This window comes from Thalassophryne amazonica, chromosome 19, assembly GCF_902500255.1.
Source record: "Thalassophryne amazonica chromosome 19, fThaAma1.1, whole genome shotgun sequence".
Taxonomy (NCBI): domain Eukaryota; kingdom Metazoa; phylum Chordata; class Actinopteri; order Batrachoidiformes; family Batrachoididae; genus Thalassophryne; species Thalassophryne amazonica.
The window spans coordinates 68,606,312-68,627,854 of NC_047121.1; the positions used below are offsets into that span (position 1 = coordinate 68,606,312).

At 38.6% G+C, this 21,543-nt stretch overlaps 1 protein-coding gene across 1 annotated transcript in view; it reads right to left on the minus strand.

Annotated features, from left to right (window-relative positions):
• Positions 1–9,361: 9,361 nt before the first annotated feature.
• The window catches only part of ivd (isovaleryl-CoA dehydrogenase), a 35,191-nt gene continuing 23,009 nt past the window's right edge, over positions 9,362–21,543 (minus strand). Inside the window, exons 5-14 of the mRNA XM_034159727.1 lie at positions 21,342–21,393; positions 18,546–18,715; positions 18,342–18,435; positions 15,485–15,615; positions 15,285–15,381; positions 15,090–15,183; positions 13,548–13,629; positions 13,318–13,422; positions 9,805–9,877; positions 9,362–9,613 (exon numbers count right to left, since the gene is read on the minus strand). Coding sequence (XP_034015618.1) covers positions 9,480–9,613; positions 9,805–9,877; positions 13,318–13,422; positions 13,548–13,629; positions 15,090–15,183; positions 15,285–15,381; positions 15,485–15,615; positions 18,342–18,435; positions 18,546–18,715; positions 21,342–21,393 — 1,032 coding nt within the window. The 3' untranslated portion in view covers positions 9,362–9,479. The remainder of the gene's footprint in view (positions 9,614–9,804; positions 9,878–13,317; positions 13,423–13,547; positions 13,630–15,089; positions 15,184–15,284; positions 15,382–15,484; positions 15,616–18,341; positions 18,436–18,545; positions 18,716–21,341; positions 21,394–21,543) is intronic.

A 21,543-nucleotide genomic window follows, 5' to 3' on the forward strand; every position in this document is an offset into this window, starting at 1 on the left:
GTTTTTCCAGCAACTTTTTAAAATATCATTTGGGTTTAAAAATACATCCTAAAGTTTGCTGTAAAAGAATCACCCCGCAGAGACATAGAGCACATTCAATGCTTTCCAAAGAGAAACCATTTGGCTGTTGTGGCTTTAAGTGGAAAGGAGCTGCTGCATGCCACGCCTTGAAAGCAGACATTCCCAAATTTAAGAACGCTGGGGCACACTTTGAAAGCTGAAAACTTTTAATCACAATTTTGATCAAGACTTGAGGTCATTGGGCAACACAGCGGCTTAGTGGTTAGCACTGTTGCCTCACAGCAAGAAGGTCATGGGATCGATTTCCACCTGCAGCCTTTCTGTGTGGAGTTTGCATGTCCTTCCTGTGTTTGCGTGGGTTCCTCCCACATCCAGAGACATGCAGATTAGGTGGATTGGAAACTTTAAATTGACCATAGGTGTGCGTGCGGGTGTGATTGTGTTTGTTTGTCTATATGTTTTACATTTTACTTGGTCCACATTTTATTTTATTTTACCTTATGTTTATATTAGTTGTACATATACTCTGAATAATTTACCGTTAAATTTCACTATCTTTTATATTGGCTAAAAATTACTCGCACCATGGAAAGCACCTTTTTGGAGTTGCACTCAAATCTCGTTGTAATGCAAATTACAAGGACAATAAAGGCGATTCTGATTCTGATTCTGATGTGGCCCTGTAACAGACTGGTGTCCTGTCCAGGATGTACCCAACCTCACACCCTGTGACTGCTGGGATAGGCTCCAGCCCCTGTGACCCTTAATTGAAGTGGGTATTTGCCATATTGAGGTTTCAAATCCTGCAAAATCTCAGAGAGGTGGCTTTCACAGAGAGAAATCAACAACACTGAGAACTGCAAGGAGATGCTAAGATAACACTGCAATTTAACCACTGCACACAGACAATGGCATTAACATCGCAAGGTAAAACTCTTTGTATATTGTACCTAAAACTCTCATGAATATTTTATCTAGGATTTTAGACATTGTTATTGTGCTTGTTTTATGTAAACGTGAGAATCTCAAGTGATTTTACCGTTATTCACAATGGGAATTGCTGTGAGTCGCGATCACTCCTGTTCATGTCACTGTGGTGGATAGTGAAGTTTGCTCTTTAACACCCTGCTTATTGTCCTTTACAACATTATTTGTGCCATTTGTTCTATAGTAATATATATGTCTGAAATTTGGTTTTGCGTTTATGAAGTTCCACGCAGGATAAATGTAGCAGACACAGAATATATGGAATATTTGTTTTAGCAAGTTTTCAATGTCATGCATGCAGTCTCTTATAAATGTTATGAAAGTCATAAAAAATGTAATTACACTTTGGTAATATAATGTTCATTTGCAATTGCCATCACGTGGTTTCTCCATGTTTCTTTCATTGCAGCATCTCTCTGGTGCAGGCAAATAGAAAAATGGATGGATGGTCCTGAGGTCAGTACTGCAGTACAAGTAGTAGTGCATATGGGCTGTGGCCCCATGGTGGCCATGACAGTACTACATATAACCAATTTTAAGTTTTTAAAGAAAGTTTAAAATTAACTAAAAAAAGCTTTTTAAAAATGTAATCAAAAGTAACAAACTACCTACAAATGCAAGTGTTACAACTAATGTTACCATGTTGTGCAAAGCCTGTAGTATTACAGAATACTTAGTCAGAATTACTTATTATTCACACAAAAAACTTCATCAAACCCTAAATTTTTGTGTAACTAACATCAGGGAAATGAATTTAAATGTTTAATACCTTTATTAAAATATTTTGATATTTTTGTCATTTGGTGACACCTGCTTTTCCAGCAGGTGTCAGGGGGAGCTTAGGTGATGGTTTAGTGGTTAAGGCATTGGGCTTGAGACTAGAAGATCCTGAGTTCAAATCCCACCCTGACTGGAAAATCACTAAGGGCCCTTGGGGAAGGTCCTTAATCCCCTATTGCTCCCGGTGTGTAGTGAACACCTTGTATGGCAGCACCCTCACATCGGGGTGAATGTGAGGCATTATTGTAAAGCACTTTGAGCTTCTGATGCAGATGGAAAAGTGCTATATAAATGCAGTCATTTACTATTTACCATTTTAGTTTTAAAGGATGAGGGTTAGCGTTAATATCTGGGTAAGATTCATTTTTATGTAATATATAAAATGTTTGGAAAATTTGAACAGTACTTCCACACACACAAGATTGCACGCTTTTGGAAGTCTTGTGCAGTAGCAGAATTCAGATATCGTCCAAGTCCAATTCTGGAATTTTCCAGTTTGTGGCATGTCAACCCTGCAACCATCTTAGGAGGTTGTTCTGATTAGTGTGTTTGCAAATAGTTCACATAGAAATTTAGCAATATTACAAGTAATATGTTGTAAGCCATCACAAAACGACCACAACACATTAATAAGTGCAGTAATAGGGAAAATTGAGTTATTTTTAGTCTACTAAATAGGGAATCTTGTACAGGATTTAATTTGAGCATGATTAGATTTCACCAAGGAAGTGCAATGACCACTCACATTATTGAAGAGTATTCATTATTGTAATTTATTATTCACAGCAGCTGGATTTTTCCCCCTTCATAGCCATATCATAATCAGTCAGACACAAAATAAATCAATATTTGGCGTACATAAATTATGACAGCTTTATCGCAAAACAACTAGCTTTAAATTTTAAAAACAGAGCTCCCAAAATTCTCTTTACCCAAATATCGATGTGGTAGTATGGTTATATCAGCACAGCTGCTTCTTTTTGTTTTAAGATATGATTCAGTGAATCCCTCCTAATTTGTTTACATAAGTGATCAATCCAACAGTCACAACCTGTGGAGAGATAATTTACTGTGTAATAATCTCAATCCACCTGCTATACATTTGTCATTCTGATTTATAGATGGACCGTGGATCCAGACCACAAAATGACTGTAAATCTTGAAGCAATGAAAAGCAAATGACAGAATAACGAGTTTGTGTTAAGTACAAAACTGAATATGGTGTCATTAAGGTGTCCGTTTTGATTTGGGATTCATCTCCAACCATATAAACTGTCAACAGAAATGAAGTGCAAAGGTACAGTTGGGGTCAGAAGTCTACATATGCTCATCAAGGGTGTGAATGTCAGTCATTTTGGGCTTTTAAACTCTTCTTTTGCCAGGGTGGAGTGATTGTACAGCATAAAGTATTAATGACTTTAAAAAACAAAACAAAAAAAAAAACAAGAACAATTGGGTGCACATGTTTGAATTTATTTTGGATGTAATCTAATCAACACAGGGTCAAAATGATAGATACGGACTCAAATTTAGGCATACATTCACTTGTATCATTTAATAAGTGGTGCTGAAGGTTCAACAATGTCCTATATTGTGACAAGGCCAAGGCCTATTAACTCCTCATTAGTGATCATGATTATCTAGTTTCTCTTTGCCAGAATAAAAAGGATATGTTTGACAGCACTCATTGGACTGACCGATACTCAGAACACTGAGTCCAAGGAACTCAGTGAAGGTCTAAGAAGGAGAATTGTAGTTTTACACAAGTTGGGAAGGTCGCTTGGAGCCATTTCTAAACAACTGCAGATTCCAAGATCATCAGTCCAAACAATTGTACATACACTGAAAAAAGTGAAACAGTGTACTTCATTCAACGTACTTATTTACATTGGTCTAATGGAAAATTGTGGTTTCCAGTTTAAATCTACTGGAATCACTTTACAGAATCATAAATATACATTGTGAGAAACTAAAACAATTAGCTGTAACAAATTACATCAATTTTTTTAAGTTGATCTAAAGTAGCATTTTTTTCAGTGTAAATACAAGTTAGTCAGATGCGTCATCACTTTGCAAAAGACTAGACCCAAACTGTCATCTTCACACAAGAGGAAATTGGTGAGGATGTTAAGGAACAACCCAGGAACCACCAAGGCTCAGGCCTGCCTTGAACTGGAAACTTGTAGAATACCAGCATCCTGCCCACAGTGAAGCAAGTTTTAGCCCTTGCTCCAAAATTGACAACTTCAGAGTAAATTGTGCAGCTGCCCACATGAACGAGCCAAATACCTTCTAGAAAGGTTTTATGGTCAGACGAGACAAAGATTGAGCTATTTGACCACGATGATAAGAACAATGTACCAACTGTCTAGCTTGGTGGTGGTAGCATCATGCTCTGGGGCTGTTTGGCTGCCAGCGGTACTGGTGCATTGCACAAAATGAATAGAGTAATGAAAGAGGACTACCTCCAAATTTTTCAACATCACCGCAAATCAACAGGTAGACAGTTGAAACTTGGCCACAATTGGATGTTCCAACTGAGCAGTAACCCCAGATACACATCAAAACTGGTTGTAGGTTGGCCAAAGCAGATTAACATTAAGTTTACAGAATGGCCTTCTCAAAGCCTTGACCTCAACCCTTTTGAAAATTGGTAGGCTACGCTTAAAAGCTGTAAAACAATTAAAATGAACTCTTACCAATTTTTCCAAGGTGAATGGTCAGATATCCAGCCAGATGTATGCTAGACATGGCAGCATGACATTTATCCAATTATTAGTGATTGTATATACACGTATATACACTAACTGGCCACTTTATTAGGTACACCTTGGTAGTACTGGGCTGGACCAACCTTTTGCCTTCAGAACTGCTTTAATTCCTCATGGCATAGAAGGTGCTGCAAGCATTCCTGAGATGTTGGTTGATATTGACATGATAGATAGTATCACGATAGCCCATTCAACCAGTCTGCCCATTCTCCTCTGACATCACGTTGCCATTTTCATCAGCACAACTACCGCTCACTGGATATCCCCTTCTTCCCCATTACAATGCTTGGTTTTAACTTCAGCAAGTCATCTCAACCACAACTAGATGCCTAAATGTATTGAATTGCTGCCAAATGATTGGCTGCTTAGCTATTTGTTTTAAGCAATTCAACAGGCATACCTAATAAAGTGGCCAGTGAGTGTATTTAAGGCTGTATGTATAAATGGAACCTGGTGTGGATTAAAGATCCAAAATAAATTCAAACTTGTGCGCCCAATCTTATTTTATTAATTATGTATCCTGTACAATCATTCCATTTTACCAAAAGAAATTGAAAGACATCACTAAGCCCAAAATTGCTATGATGGTATGTAAATTTCCAACCACAACTGGAGTTCAGAATTAAGAAATGATCAGTTTTTTGAAAGTTCTTTTCATAAAACATTAAATATAATAGTCATAGACAAACATTACACATTCCAGTGAGGTTTTTTTTTTTATTATTTTCAAAGTTACTGTATATGGTCCAACCACAAAAAGGTACAAAACAAACAAAGAAAAAAAAAATATTTTAACAGAAGACAGCTATTAGGGTTTTTTTTTATATACAAATTCACACAATAGATACATAGTATTTGCTTCTTAAACTTAAGTGTATATTGCTACATCAGTGACTCCCAAAGTGTGGACCACAGGCCCATGGTGGCATGAAGGTACTACAGATGAACTCAGATCAATATATAAACTAAAAACATCTTTGATTTTCAATTTTGTTATAATGACCTGAAAACATTTGATCATTATTTCTGTATAACAGTGAGAAATAATGAAACAAAACTCGGGATTCAAGTTATTTTTCATTTCTCTCAGGTTTCAACACAAACCCTCAGGGAGCTTTGGTGGCCGTTTTCCACTCACACGCTCTGATGCACTGGGCACAGCGCCATTAAATCACCACAAAACGGCTCACTTGAGTCTCCAGTCTAAATCACAATCACTGGGTGAGAAGCTACTTAAGTAACAGAAAACAGTTTGTGAAGTTGGGGGAATATACATCATCATGCTTGGACAATGCTTGTGGCGTCCCACAGGGGTCAGTATTGGGTCCAAAACTGTTTCTAATTTATATAAATGATATTGTCAATGTTTCCAAAATATTAAAATTAGTATTATTTGCAGATGACACAAGCATTTTTTGTTCAGGGGGGGATTTGCAGGAGTTACTGAGGAGGATCAGTATAGAAATGGGAAAATTGAAAATATGGTTTGACAGAAACAAATTATCATTAAACTTAAGTAAAACAAAATACATGTTATTTGGCTATTGTAATACAGACATACAGGTTCAGTTACAAGTTGAGGGGGTAGATATTGAAAGGGTACATGAAAATAAGTTTCTGGGGGTGATAATAGATGATAAGATAAACTGGAAGACTCATATAAAACATATACAAAGTAAACTGTCAAGAAGCATTTCAGTTCTAAACAAAGCGAAACATATTCTGGACCACAACTCACTCCGCATTCTTTACTGCTCACTGGTTTTACCATATTTACAGTACTGTGCAGAGGTATGGGGTAATACTTATAAAGGTACAACACAATCACTATCAGTAATGCAGAAAAGAGCTATAAGAATTATTCATAATACTGGCTATAGAGATCATACAAATCCACTATTTTTACAATCCAAATTCTTAAAATTCACAGACTTGGTTCATTTTCAAACAGTACAAATTGTGTATAAAGCAATAAACAATTTACTTCCAGCAAATATTAAAAATATGTTTTTTAACAGATCAGGGGATTACAGTCTGAGGGGGAAATTTAATTTAAAGCATCAGTGGGCACGAACAACATTAAAAGGTTTCTGTATTTCTGTCTGTGGGGTGAGGATGTGGAACAGATTGGGAGTGGGGCTCAAGCAATGTCCAAGCATGAACCAGTTCAGACAGCGGTACAAAAATATGTTTTTTTCTAGGTATAGGGAGGAGGAAGGGTAATGAGGGTTAGGGTGTTTTTGTTGTTTGCTTCGGCTTGTAAATATATAGTATTTTGTATGTAAGTAGGTATGTGTAGGTGTATTTTTATGTTTGTGTATATATATGTGTATATATATGTGTATGTATATGTGTATGTATGTTGATGTGTGTATGTATATATATATATATATATATATATATATTGATATCGGTTTAGGTGTGTAGGAATCTATGTGTATATGTGGCAAAGGGTATTACTGGTTGTGGGGAAGAAGGGGTAGGGATAAATAAGCTGATGCTTCACCCTACCCCTTTTGGGACATGTTGGGTACACAGTAGGAATTTTTTTGTTGTTGTCTTTACTGATCTATCTTGTAATTGTTGTTGTATCAAATGTTCGAAATAAACAGTTTTCATTCATTCATTCAAAATGCTAGGTTGCAGCACACTACAGCTCTTAAAGGTAATTACAGATAATAATTGATTAGTTTAATTCATGTTATGCACAAAACACACCCATTACTAATTACTTTACTCAATGTAACACCTTTGCACCAGCTTACGTGCCATGTACATATCAAAGTGGAGATGGATGTGCCCCAGTACACTTGAGCGCTGAGCTATATTTACTGAAGATAGGGCCCGCAGACCAAAAACATTTAACAGTGATATAAAACAGATATATATATATATATATATATATATATATATATATATATATATATACAACCCCTGGCAATAATTATGGAATCACCGGCCTCGGAGGATGTTCATTCAGTTGTTTAATTTTGTAGAAAAAAAGCAGATCACAGACATGACACAAAACTAAAGTCATTTCAAATGGCAACTTTCTGGCTTTAGGAAACACTATAAGAAATCAAGAAAAAAAAATTGTGGCAGTCAGTAACGGTTACTTTTTTTAGACCAAGCAGAGGGAAAAAAATATGGAATTACTCAATTCTGAGGAATAAATTATGGAATCACCCTGTAAATTTTCATCCCCAAAACTAACACCTGCATCAAATCAGATCTGCTCGTTAGTCTGCATCTAAAAAGGAGTGAACACACCTTGGAGAGCTGTTGCACCAAGTGGACTGACATGAATCATGGCTCCAACACGAGAGATGTCAATTGAAACAAAGGAGAGGATTATCAAACTCTTAAAAGAGGGTAAATCATCACGCAATGTTGCAAAAGATGTTGGTTGTTCACAGTCAGCTGTGTCTAAACTCTGGACCAAATACAAACAACATGGGAAGGTTGTTAAAGGCAAACATACTGGTAGACCAAGGAAGACATCAAAGCGTCAAGACAGAAAACTTAAAGCAATATGTCTCAAAAATCGAAAATGCACAACAAAACAAACGAGGAACGAATGGGAGGAAACTGGAGTCAACGTCTGTGACCGAACTGTAAGAAACCGCCTAAAGGAAATGGGATTTACATACAGAAAAGCTAAACAAAAGCCATCATTAACACCTAAACAGAAAAAACAAGGTTACAATGGGCTAAGGAAAAGCAATCGTGGACTGTGGATGACTGGATGAAAGTCATATTCAGTGATGAATCTCGAATCTGCATTGGGCAAGGTGATGATGCTGGAACTTTTGTTTGGTGCCGTTCCAATGAGATTTATAAAGATGACTGCCTGAAGAGAACATGTAAATTTCCACAGTCATTGATGATATGGGGCTGCACGTCAGGTAAAGGCACTGGGGAGATGGCTGTCATTACATCATCAATAAATGCACAAGTTTATGTTGATATGTTGGACAATTGAAAGGATGTTTGGGGATGATGAAATCATTTTTCAAGATGATAATGCATCTTGCCATAGAGCAAAAACTGTGAAAACATTCCTTGCAAAAAGACACATAGGGTCAATGTCATGGCCTGCAAATAATCCGGATCTTAATCCAATTGAAAATCTTTGGTGGAAGTTGAAGAAAATGGTCCATGACAAGGCTCCAACCTGCAAAGTTGATCTGGCAACAGCAATCAGAGAAAGTTGGAGCCAGATTGATGAAGAGTACTGTTTGTCACACATTAAGTCCATGCCTCAGAGACTGCAAGCTGTTAGAAAAGCCAGAGGTGGTGCAACAAAATACTAGTGATGTGTTGGAGCATTCTTTTGTTTTTCATGATTCCATAAATTTTTCCTCAGAATTGAGTGAGTCCATATTTTTTTCCCTCTGCTTGGTCTAAACAAGTATCCGTTACTGACTGCCACATTTTTTTTTTCCTGATTTCTTATAGTGTTTCTTAAAGTCAGAAAGTTGCCATTTGAAATAACTTTAGTTTTGTGTCATGTCTGTGATCTGCTTTTTTCCAACAAAATTAAACAACTGAATGAACATCCTCCGAGGCCGGTGATTCCATAATTTTTGCCAGGGGTTGTATATATATATATATATATATATTTTTTTTTTTTATTATTATTATTATTTTAACTCATACCCAAACAGTCATGACAGTTTGAATTTTTTTATTTATTTTTTTGTTAAATGGTGGGTAGAGCGAGTTCATTGCTCACATCAGGTTTGTTCAGAACTCATGTTCATGCTTCAAACAGCAGGGGGAGCTATTAAAAAACATTTTCACAGTTTGCTCAGAGTGATTTAATTCATTTAGACTAAAACACCATATTGTTTAGCAGCTACATCTAAAAGCATAAGGCCCTGTGGGTGTCCATCTTCAGTGATCACTCGTCACTTCTCCTTATTTGAACATAGAGTTGAAAGCTCGTCCGATGACTAGTCGCCGTATTTCACTCGTGCCTGCGCCGATTTCATACAGTTTAGCATCCCGAAGAAATCGCCCCATGGGGTAGTCGTTGATGTAGCCGTTCCCACCTGTTGACAATGTCGGAAAAACTCAGAAATCTCACCAAATCTGCTTTACAATTAACTGATCAACAACTTTAATACATGAACTAATCCCACTGGACTGACTGAATGTAATCATGACCCAACACGCCTTACAAATACTGATAAAACATCAATGATCAGTTCTCATATAAATCACCGAACATCTGGGCACTCACCCAAACACTGAATGCCATCCAGAGCAACCTGAGTGGCATTCTCAGCAGCATACAGGATCACTCCAGCGCAATCCTGCAACAACACAAATCAATGCAGTCACTGTGTGCAGCGCCACGTGGAGGCAAAGTGGGTTTGTCAGGACAACTCGGGGTGAGCAGGGAAACAAAAAAGAATACAGATTTACAAAGTGACTAATGCAGATTGTCCTACAAAAAGAAAACTTTCCTCAAGTTAAATGTGAGGCATTTTAAACACTTAAAATAGGCCTGGTATGGGATCAGGTGCTGGTGCTGCACACTACAGGCCACCAAGGCACACAACTGCTTTGTCTCCACATCTCAAAAGTAACAACCCATCTGCTCCCGCCAGGTGAAACGTGGGAGTTTTGACCTTGTCCAGGTGCTGAGGTCCTCAACATGGCAGGCAGCTGAGTGCTGGATCATGCACAATGTAGTGCACCACATATCCAAAATGCTGTACTCAATGTTCCCTCAAGCGGTTCACCTCATCTGAGTCTTTCCAGGCAACCATTCACTTGACACAAAAGTCATTCCATCAGTAAGCAAGAGACCAAGACATTGTTTTTGTCTCAATATTTCACAACAGTGCATCCAGTGAGTCAAAATTTCACACATTCATAAGAAATGATGGTTTCTTAGAATGCTAAAGATGAAGAACCATACCCTACTTTTTCTGGGTCAGGCTCAAAACTTCTCAATCAATCCTCATAAAAATACATAAACTGAGCAAAAAGATAAATGCAACACTTTTGTTTTTGTTCCCATTTTTCAAAGATCTAAAATATTTTCTATATACACAAAAGACCTATTTCTCTCAAACACTGTTCACAAATCTGTGTTAGTGAGCACTTCTCCTTTGCTGAGATAATTTGTCTTGGACTTCTCAGAAATCATGACCCATACAGAGATACAGAACAAGACATAAACAGTTAATAACAGTGAATAAAAAGTAAAAAGAATAAAAATAAATAAATAAACAGATAAAAAAAACATAAATACTAAGACCACCTATTGAACCTGATTGTTAGCGGTGTTTGTTATGATATTTGTTAAGGACTGTGATTGATATAGGAACAAAGGAGTTTCTATATCTATGCAGTCTACAATGGGGGGCTCTGAAACGCCTGCCCGATGGTAGCGACTCGTATTGCGTGTGCAGGACATGGGAAGGGTCAGAAAGAATTCTGTCCGCTTGCTTCATCATGCACTGATCAAAAATTGACTGAGGATTGTTATACTGTTTCAGACCGACGATTTTCATTGCTGTGAGGAAAAGGTAGATTAATTTTGATCTTAGGGACACAGGAAGGTTCCCAAACCAAGTGGTTATGCCATATCTTATAATGCTTTCCAGAACTGCTAATGCTAATCCATCCCATTTCACAGGTGTGGCACATCAAGATGCTGACTTGACAGCATGATTACTGCACAGGTGTGCCTTAGGCTGGCCGCCATAAAAGGCCACTCTAAAATGTTCAGTTTTATCACACAGCACAATGCCACAGATGTCGCAAGTTTTGAGGGAGCGTGCATTTGGCATGCTGACTGCAGGAATGTCCACCAGAGTTGATGCTCATAAATTGATTGTTCATTTCTCTACCGTAAGCTGTCTCCGTAAGGCATTTCAGAGAAATTGGCAGTACATCTAACTGGCTTAACAACCGCAGACCACGTGTAACCACACCAACACAGGACCTCCGCATCCAGCATGTTCACCTCCGAGATCGCCTGAGACCAGCCACCCGGACAGCTGCTGCAACAATCGGTTTGCAGAACCAAAGAATTTCTGCACAAACTGTCAGAAACCGTCTCAGGGAAGCTCATCTGTATGCTCATCATCCTTATCGGGGTCTCGACGCGACTGCAGTTAGTCATCGTAACCAACTTGAGTGGGCAAATGCTCACATTTGATGGCGTCTGGCTGCTGATCAACTCTATGCAAAGGAGATGTGTTACATTGCGTGAGGCAAATGGTGGTCCAGACCACCCCCCAATAAAGCAAGACGGCCCATTTCAGACAGCAGGGGGATTAAGGTGGTTTACGCTGCAAAACTAGTCTTGTTTCAAAGCAGCACTCCAGTGTGTGGGAACATTTTGTGTTGAAACCAAACAAGGGAGATGATCTAAGTAACATGAAAGAGGTGTTTTATAAACTCTTGTCTTTATTCAAGTGATTTTTTTAAACGACACCCTGGAGGTCCATTTTATCTATTGTTTTAATTGTGTGACTTTTTTCTTCAAATTCCCACATGCCAATGTCTGTATATTCTCAAGAATTAATATATCATTGCTGTTTGAAAGGCTGCACTTACAGTATTAGTGGCACAAAATAACCATAAAATAACAATAATATAGTTTATCACAATTGTTTCTGGTGCAATATATCATCCAACAAAAGCACTTATTGTGACAGGCCTATGCAATATTATATCCTCCTGACTACCAGGCCATATGTAAATATATACCGTAATTTCCAGACTGTAGAGCGCACCTGAATATTAGCCGCACCCACCAATTTTAAAAAGAAAAAAGAAACTACATAAATAAGCTGCACTTGTCTATAAGCTGCCGGTCTCCACGTTTGTAACATGAGATATTTACAGAGAAAGATGTGAGACAGAAAGATTTTTTTTTTACTTTTAATGACCGTAAATACGTACCGTAAATGATTTTTTTCCGCTAAAGTGTTACACGTAAGTATTGACACGCACATCAAAAGCCTGTAAAAACCCATAAATTAGCTGCATCATTGTAAAAGCCACAGTGTTCAAAGCGTGTGAATAAAGTAGCGGCTAATAGTCCAGAAATTACGGTATGTCCTGGTAGTCAGGAGGATATTTTCACATTTGGCTTATAATACTCCCAATTTAAATGATAAATGGACTGCATTTATATAGCGCTTTTCCATCTGCATCAGACGCTCAAAGCGCTTTACACATCAATGCCTCAAATTCACCCCAATGTGAGGCTGCTGCCATGCAAGGCGCCCACCATACACACCGGGAGCAACTAGGGGATTTGGGATTTTTCCGGCCAGGCTGGGATTTGAACCGAGGATCCTCTGGTCTCAAACCCAACAATTTAACCACTAGACCATCACCTCCCCTTTGTAGGTAAACATTTCACAATGGATGTGATGTACTGGCATGAAATGCTTAAACTCTCAACTTCAAAGCCAATAAACATGAACTAAACTCTGACGCCTGAAACTGTTAACACTAAACACTGTTCCAGAAATTTAATTATTTATTTTTACAAACTGCTCTGTCATACATACTATATAAGATTTTGAAGAAACATTTAAAAACCTTCAATACACAACCAGCAAAAATCAACTTTCAATGTCAAAATATGTAAGATTTATACTACTGCATGCATGTGTGTGTTCCACATAAATTTTAATTTTCCCAATTAACTTTTTTTATACTAATCTTTTTCTACAGGTGGCCCTTTTTGAAATTAAAAACAAACAGGAAAACAAACATCTCTCACCATTGCATTAAAGTGTCCCCTGTCACACGCCCGGGCTACGTTGTACACATACTGCCGACAGGAGCTCAGTCTGGTGTACATATCAGCCATCTTGCCTTGCATCAGCTGTCAAACATACAAACATTGTGCATTAACTACATATTAGCCCCAAACAAGTCAACTGCATCTACTCAACAGTTTAAAAAGTACAGGTACTGTACTTTGTGTGATGCCAGTGGAGAACTTCAAACCTGAAAGTGTCCAATTTTTTGTCCGAAAGCTTCTCTGACGTGCATGTAGGGAACAGCAAAGTCCAGAACAGCCTGCATGATGCTGAGAGGTGACAATACAATTTTATCTGAAGTAACTCATGTTAAACATATCAACACACAGCCATCATATCTTAATTCTGTGATCATTTGGAGAAATCAAAGAAAACTGAATTGCAAAGGAAAATATTCATATATTTAACAGTAATAACATCAAATTAAATGAGCTGATTAATGAAAATGTGCTTTTTTTCAGGTAACTAAAATGACCTCATACTGATTGTAAGAGTCTCATAAGATGGAAGAATTGTGAACCGTTGTGCAGCTCGACCCCAACGCGTACATTTCGGTAAGTGGGTTATACCGAGTGATTTGTCAGCGATTTGTCAAGTGCTCATACCCTACGAGAACCTATCGATGCATCTGAAACACAACACAATATCAGCCGCTAGCCATCAGTCAAAAGCAATGTCGTAGCAATAATCACATGACTGCATTAATCAGTTCAGAATTCATGGTAACATACGTCTGTGTGGTTCAACTTGCAATCAACTGTCAATGCAGCTGTCGCGTTTACAGCCTCAAGTCAAGAGCTACTGTTTAGGACAACTCATGGGGCAGCCGTGTGCACGGAACAAAGGTGCATTACAGCCACCGCATACTAGAGAAAACCAACTACTGCTAGATTTGTTTTTATCCACTTTTCTCACATTTTGTAACACATATTTTCCACAGCTTACACAATTAATCATGCAGCAGAGTGATTCCCACAGTGTGGGCCGCAGGCCCCGGTGGCACAATGGAAGGATTACTGGTGCACCAAGAGAGAACAATTTTTTAAAAAAAGTAAAGAAAAACTTCATGTTTCAACTTCATAATAAATCTTAAAACTACACAAAAATATTTTTGACTTTAAAATGTCATCAGAAGTAATAAACCGACTCTTGGAATTTAACATACAAGTTATTCATTTCTCTGACATAGTTTAATAGAATATTATATGTCTGGAAATACTTCACTTTAGTCTCATGTGTCAATCAAAACTGTGGTTAAACATTTAGGTGGGCTGCAGAAGAATGTCAGATTTCAAAGTGGGCTGCAGTGTTCTTTGGTTTGAGAATGGCTGATGTAGTCGATAACATTTTGAAAACCAACTCTCTTTTAAATTATTTTTCAAAGAAAAATTGCAAATTGGCTGATTCAAGCTCATCAAATATAAAGATTTTCACCCCCTTCCTTTCTCATGTTGCTGTGTTTGCCACTGCAAATAGAGTATCTAACTTTTCTTCAGACAAAATAAGTCATTTGAAAATGTCACTCTGACCTGTAGGAAACCAAAACACTTGCTCCCCCATTTTTTTTTTAATTTTTCTTAAATTTTAAAGACACAATTAGAAACATAACTGTCATAATTTATTCTGAAAATAATCACTTAATTCAGCCTAAATATTTTCAAACTGCTGCCACTTCTTATTTTGTTTTTGGGAACAGATGACATAAGGTCATTGAAAACTAAATATTTACCCAATAGGTCCTGCTGAAAGTACCAGCCTCTCCAGGTCCAGTCCACTCATTAGCACATAAACGCCTTTGTTCACTGAACCAAGAGCATTTTCCTCTAAAATAGGCAGGAAAAAATGTTTCCATATAAAGACATGATTTTAAAAAAATAAAAGGTGTAAGAATTCTACAATGCACCAGTGTGACCGTGACACTTACCTGGGACTTTACAATCTTCAAAGATCAGTTCACAGGTGTTGGAGCCCCTCATGCCGAGTTTGTCCAGTTTCTGTGCTGTGGAGAATCCTGGCATCCCCTACAAGTATCAAACAACCACGATTATAAAGTACAGCACAGAACAAGACAAAACCACCAGAGAACAATAAATAAAACACTGTGTACGGGATCAATGGACTAACCTTTTCAACAATGAATGCTGTGATGCCTCTTTGATGGGCCTCAGGTTCCGTCTTTGCATATACAATAAGTACGTCAGCATCTGGCCCGTTTGTAATCCAGAACTTGTTGCCGTTCAGTACATAATAGTCACCTGTGGAAAAAGAACACTTATCTTATGATCATTTTATGGTTAAACATTTTTTAAACTGTGCTGAATAATAGATTTTTTTTTATTCATTATACCTCATGTTTCCTAAGATGCGCGAAGCTTAAACAAATGTTTGCAGATGATCACGAGCACAAAGATCATCTTGTGTGTTTTTTTTTTTTTATGTCATTTTTAGAATAATGCCTTCCTGTTTAGTCAATATCCTTTTAGACATGATGCCTCAAACTCTATCAATTCTATAGTTGTGATCATAGGGTTCTGGGAGTTCTTCTGTTGGACATTTTAAATTAAAAGTTCATTCATTCCTTGATGCTAATTTGGGCTTCCTTCTTCAATGATGTAACATCAGCATTGTCCCAGGCTTCTTATATATTCAAGCAATAAATTGTAAAGTTACTTGTTGTCATATCTTGAAAGTTTTGGAGATTGTGTCTCAAAAGGAACCAAACGTGAAGCTTTAGTAGTTGGACATCCTAGCTGGCCTGTACGCAGGCACCATGAGCACGGTGCAGAGTGGATGTAGACTGTCCAACTTCTCTGCAGTGAACTCTGTTGTTCGTCAGGGACGTGTTGTGGTCTGTGCTTGCAAAGACTAGATAATGGTTTGCGGAGTCTGGTGACTTTGGTTCCTCTGGCGGTGAGTAAAGTAACCGTGACTTTGCAGACGAGGCTCTGATCTTTGTTAAATCAATGGATGCTGTGACTGCAGCACTCCAGAAGGCGAGTGTGGAGTCAGTGTGTCTGAGTTTACGATTGCCACTTTCAATGCATACAGTCAATGAAAGCCTGGATCCAGGACAAACAAGTTTAACCACTCATTTATCTCAGCAATGACATCCATATCTCTGTGATCTCAACCTATGAAGTTGACAGATGTCTGGCAAGACCTTGTGGACTCACATAGTCAATGGAGAAACCTGTTCAGCAATACAGATATTTCTGCAAAAGACCAAAGATCCAAGTCTTCAGGGGCATCATGCATTAGGTTTAACCACTCACCTAAGATGATGACTGAATGTCTTTGGTACTAGATCTCTCCGGAGAATGCTTGAGTACTGCTGGAAGGACTTTGTGTCAGGACTTTGTTTTTCAGGAGACTCAGATGAGGCGTACTGCTTCCATTGTGATGTAACATCATTTATGACATTTTGGCCATGTGGCACAGTTTTTTGAGCATGATCCAGCACTTGGATACTTCAATGCCAAGGAGTCCAACAAATGACAAAGGCCAAGAGGGTGCTCACATATCCCTTGGGTGGCTTCCAATCAAGACCAAAGACAGTTTTTTTTTTTAAAGGTGGGTGAGTAGGGTGACACATAGCACCAACACCTGCATCCTGCATCAATGCCTGGTCCCACTAAGGCTTGAGTATTTTGATTTTCCCCTTGTATTCTTAAACCCAAAAGGCATTAGTTCCACAGACAGGCTAACATTCCACAGGTGCCCCAAATAACTTATAATTACAAAAATTAATAATTCAGAAGCTTACACCAATTTCTGGAATTTTCTTTGCTGTTTAAAGAGGCAGTCGTATTTGTGTATGTAAACCACTGACCCACTAAAAATCTGACAGTGAATAAAAACTGAAATAAAGCTATGTTTAAACTTTTTAAAATAACTATAAGTAAAAGCAGACGTTCAAACTGTCTTTACCTGACGTTTGGTAATATGAAATCTGTGCAGTTGGGGAAAACAGAGTTTGAATATTTTTGGTCAACCTGTATGTAAAGTTACAGCCTCAACTGTAACAGGGTGATTCTTTAACTACGGGCACTATTGGCCTTGTAAATGTAATTTCCACCACACCATTGCTTTACAATATAAAGCGCCTTGGGGCAACTGTTTGTTGTGATTTGGCGCTATATACATGTGCTCTGATGTCACTGTTTATCTCCATAGAAACTACCCAAACAATCTTTCATACAAACTGTTTAAGGGACATTACAGTGTTGTGGTGGAAATTACAGCAATAGTGTGGGACAACTACATTTTGTTTAAAAAAAATCACAACAGTTGTATGACATTGAATACCCCAATTATGTTTTGATTATTTTACTGATATTTTATTCAGAGATATTTTAAAACATTAGAAAAAACGTTTCTTTACCATTCATTTTTATCATTGAAGATCAAAAGTCTGGGTGTGGGACAAGCACAAAATGGCAATATTTGCATATAATGATGCTGAAAAAAGGTGAAAAAGTCATCATAGACTACTAGAACAAATTTCTTAACACACTTTCATTGTAAAGATAACTATAAAAGTGTGAAATTTCCCCTTTTTTCTGTTTTTCATACAATATGATCAAAGGATATAATAAGTGCCCGTAGTCTAAGAATCACCCAACAATCAGCAAAATACTTTTGGAGTTTCACATTTCTGGAAAATTCAACAACAAAAATGATCTTCTTAATACAGCACAGATGTCTTATCTTTAGCCTTAAAATCCACATTGGCTACAAAATCAAAGTGCAAACAGCCTCAAGTCAGCTGCTGCAAACAAAAAGTTAATGGTTCCCTGATGGTTTAAGGTAAATTCAACACACAGGCGTGTCTGTGGAAGTTTGTAAAAGCTACTCATTTCTCTCAGTTTGTCGACCTTCTCTGGGTTATGATAAAGCTACTGGTTTTGTGCCAGTTATCGACGATCCTGAGAATTTTCAGCACCCAGCTATAAAACAGAAGAATCACTCTTGAATGTGTTACCTTTCTTCTTGGCTCTGAGTTTCATGGACACAACATCTGAGCCAGCATTAGATTCACTCATGGCCAGAGCTCCTATATGTTCTCCCGTCAATAACTGAAAACAGAAAAGACAATGACAATTAAAAATCAAATTCATCCTCATGTTGTGATTTATGCATTTGTCAAACTCTAAACCCTGCAGAGGAGGAGCTAATTGGTCCTGACCTTAGGTAAGTACTTCTCCTTCTGTTTCTCGTTGGCATTGCGCACCAACTGATTGACACAGAGGTTCGAGTGAGCACCGTAACTAAGGGCAACGGCTGCTGACACCCGTGACATTTCCTCCATCACAATAACATGTTCTAGGTAGCCCAGTCCTGTGCCTCCATAATCCACTGAAAGAAACAGACGGGGGGGGGGAATCACTTTAAAACTCTGTAGCTAAAGGAAAAGTGGCCCTCATTTTACAGTTTAGTACAAAACAAACTTTTGAGTGCTGCACTGATCCATGCTTTTTGAAACCGTATCATGTAAAAAGACATTTTTATATGTTTTATTAAATGCCCCACCAGCCCTCTGATCAGCATATAGAGGGATATAGAAATATGCATCCTTCATCATATAACAGATGAACACACTGAAAAAAGAAAAAAAAAATCATATCCATCATATTTGGTACGCTAATTGAAGACAGTCCTGTCATTCATTTCACCAAATGTCATGTCTGCACCTCCAGCACTCTAACGCCACCTATGGTTAAAAATTGGAGTTGTGTTTAAGCATGCAACTCTTGAACTGCATGCTAGTTTTTCAAAAATCAGGTACCGTTAGCTTGCACTCTATGCCATCAATGTGCACCATATTGGATTGTATGGCAAGAATTAAAAAAAATAATAATAATAGGCTGCAAAGTTTGACCAATGTTCATAAAAACTGGCACAGCTGATCTTCATTCGAGCCTCATAATTCTATCCACAGGGCTGTTGGATTTCTTAAAGCATTCATCATCACAGCCAATTAACATTGGTGACAAAGCTGCTACACAGTAAGTGAGGTTGATGTATCAAAACCAAACTTGGCACTTGGGCCTTAAGACCCTATTGTAAAAAAGCAGGAAAAAAAAAAGTCATTTAAACTCTAGGAGGTGCTGCTTCCAACAAGGGAATACTCAGCCACTATCCCCCCCCCCCCCCCCCCCCCCCCTTAAAGACACAATTTAAATCAGACGTGCACCTAACAATTACAATACTGTGTTTTCAGGAGTATAAGTCACATTGGAATATACACTCAACAAAAATATAAACGCAACACTTTTGGTTTTGCTCCCATTTTGTATGAGATGAACTCAAAGATCTAAAACTTTTTCCACAAACACAATATCTCCATTTCCCTCAAATATTGTTCACAAACCAGTCTAAATCTGTGATAGTGAGCACTTCTCCTTTGCTGAGATAATCCATCCCACCTCACAGGTGTGCCATATCAAGATGCTGATTAGACACCATGATTAGTGCACAGGTGTGCCTTAGACTGCCCACAATAAAAGGCCACTCTGAAAGGTGCAGTTTTGTTTTATTGGGGGGGATACCAGTCAGTATCTGGTGTGACCACCATTTGCCTCATGCAGTGCAACACATCTCCTTCGCATAGAGTTGATCAGGTTGTCAATTGTGGCCTGTGGAATGTTGGTCCACTCCTCTTCAATGGCTGTGTGAAGTTGCTGGATATTGGCAGGAACTGGTACACGCTGTCGTATACGCCGGTCCAGAGCATCCCAAACATGCTCAATGGGTGACATGTCCGGTGAGTATGCCGGCCATGCAAGAACTGGGACATTTTCAGCTTCCAAGAATTGTGCACAGATCCTTGCAACATGGGGCCGTGCATTATCCTGCTGCAACATGAGGTGATGTTCTTGGATGTATGGCACAACAATGGGCCTCAGGGTCTCGTCACGGTATCTCTGTGCATTAAAAATGCCATCAATAAAATGCACCTGTGTTCTTCGTCCATAACAGACGCCTGCCCATACCATAACCCCACCGCCACCATGGGCCACTCGATACACAACACTGACATCAGAAAACACGCTGTCTGCCATCTGCCCTGGACAGTGTGAACCGGGATTCATCCGTGAAGAGAACACCTCTCCAACGTGCCAAACGCCAGCGAATGTGAGCATTTGCCCACTCAAGTCGGTTACGACGACGAACTGGAGTCAGGTCGAGACCCCGATGAGGACGACGAGCATGCAGATGAGCTTCCCTGAGATGGTTTCTGACAGTTTGTGCAGAAATTCTTTGGTTATGCAAACCGATTGTTCCAGCAGCTGTCTGAGTGGCTGGTCTCAGACGATCTTGGAGGTGAACATGCTGGATGTGGAGGTCCTGGGCTGGTGTGGTTACACGTGGTCTGCGGTTGTGAGGCTGGTTGCATGTACTGCCAAATTCTCTGAAACACCTTTGGAGACGGCTTATGGTAGAGAAATGAACATTCAATACACAAGCAACAGCTCTGGTTGACATTCCTGCTGTCAGCATGCCAACTGCACGCTCCCTCCAATCTTGCGACATCTGTGGCATTGTGCTGTGTGATAAAACTGCACCTTTCAGAGTGGCCTTTTACTGTGGGCAGTCTAAGGCACACCTGTGCACTAATCATGGTGTCTAATCAGCATCTTGATATGGCACACCTGTGAGGTGGGATGGATTATCTCAGCAAAGGAGAAGTGCTCACTATCACAGATTTAGACTGGTTTGTGAACAATATTTGAGGGAAATGGTGATATTGTGTATGTGGAAAAAGTTTTAGATCTTTGAGTTCATCTCATACAAAATGGGAGCAAAACCAAAAGTGTTGCGTTTATATTTTTGTTGAGTGTAAGTTGCACTTTTTTCCTGTATGTGGAACACACCTTTTTAACACAGGGAAACACTATTACAAGAAGAGAAAATAGTGCATTACAAGCTATTTGTTTTGCAGTTTCTTATTGCAATTTCATTATAGTTTTTATTGTCATACCTGGAGCTGTGATCCCAAGTAGTCCCATCTCTCCCATTGCTTTGTAAAATTCCTGTTGTTTAGAAAAAGGGGGGAAAGAAACAAACTGTAAAACACAGTGACCTCTTTAGAATAAAAACCTTCAAACCACATTATTATCATGTGGCTTCATTGCTGCATGTTTAATGAGATATTTGCTTTTGAAAGTGCAGACCTCCTGCGG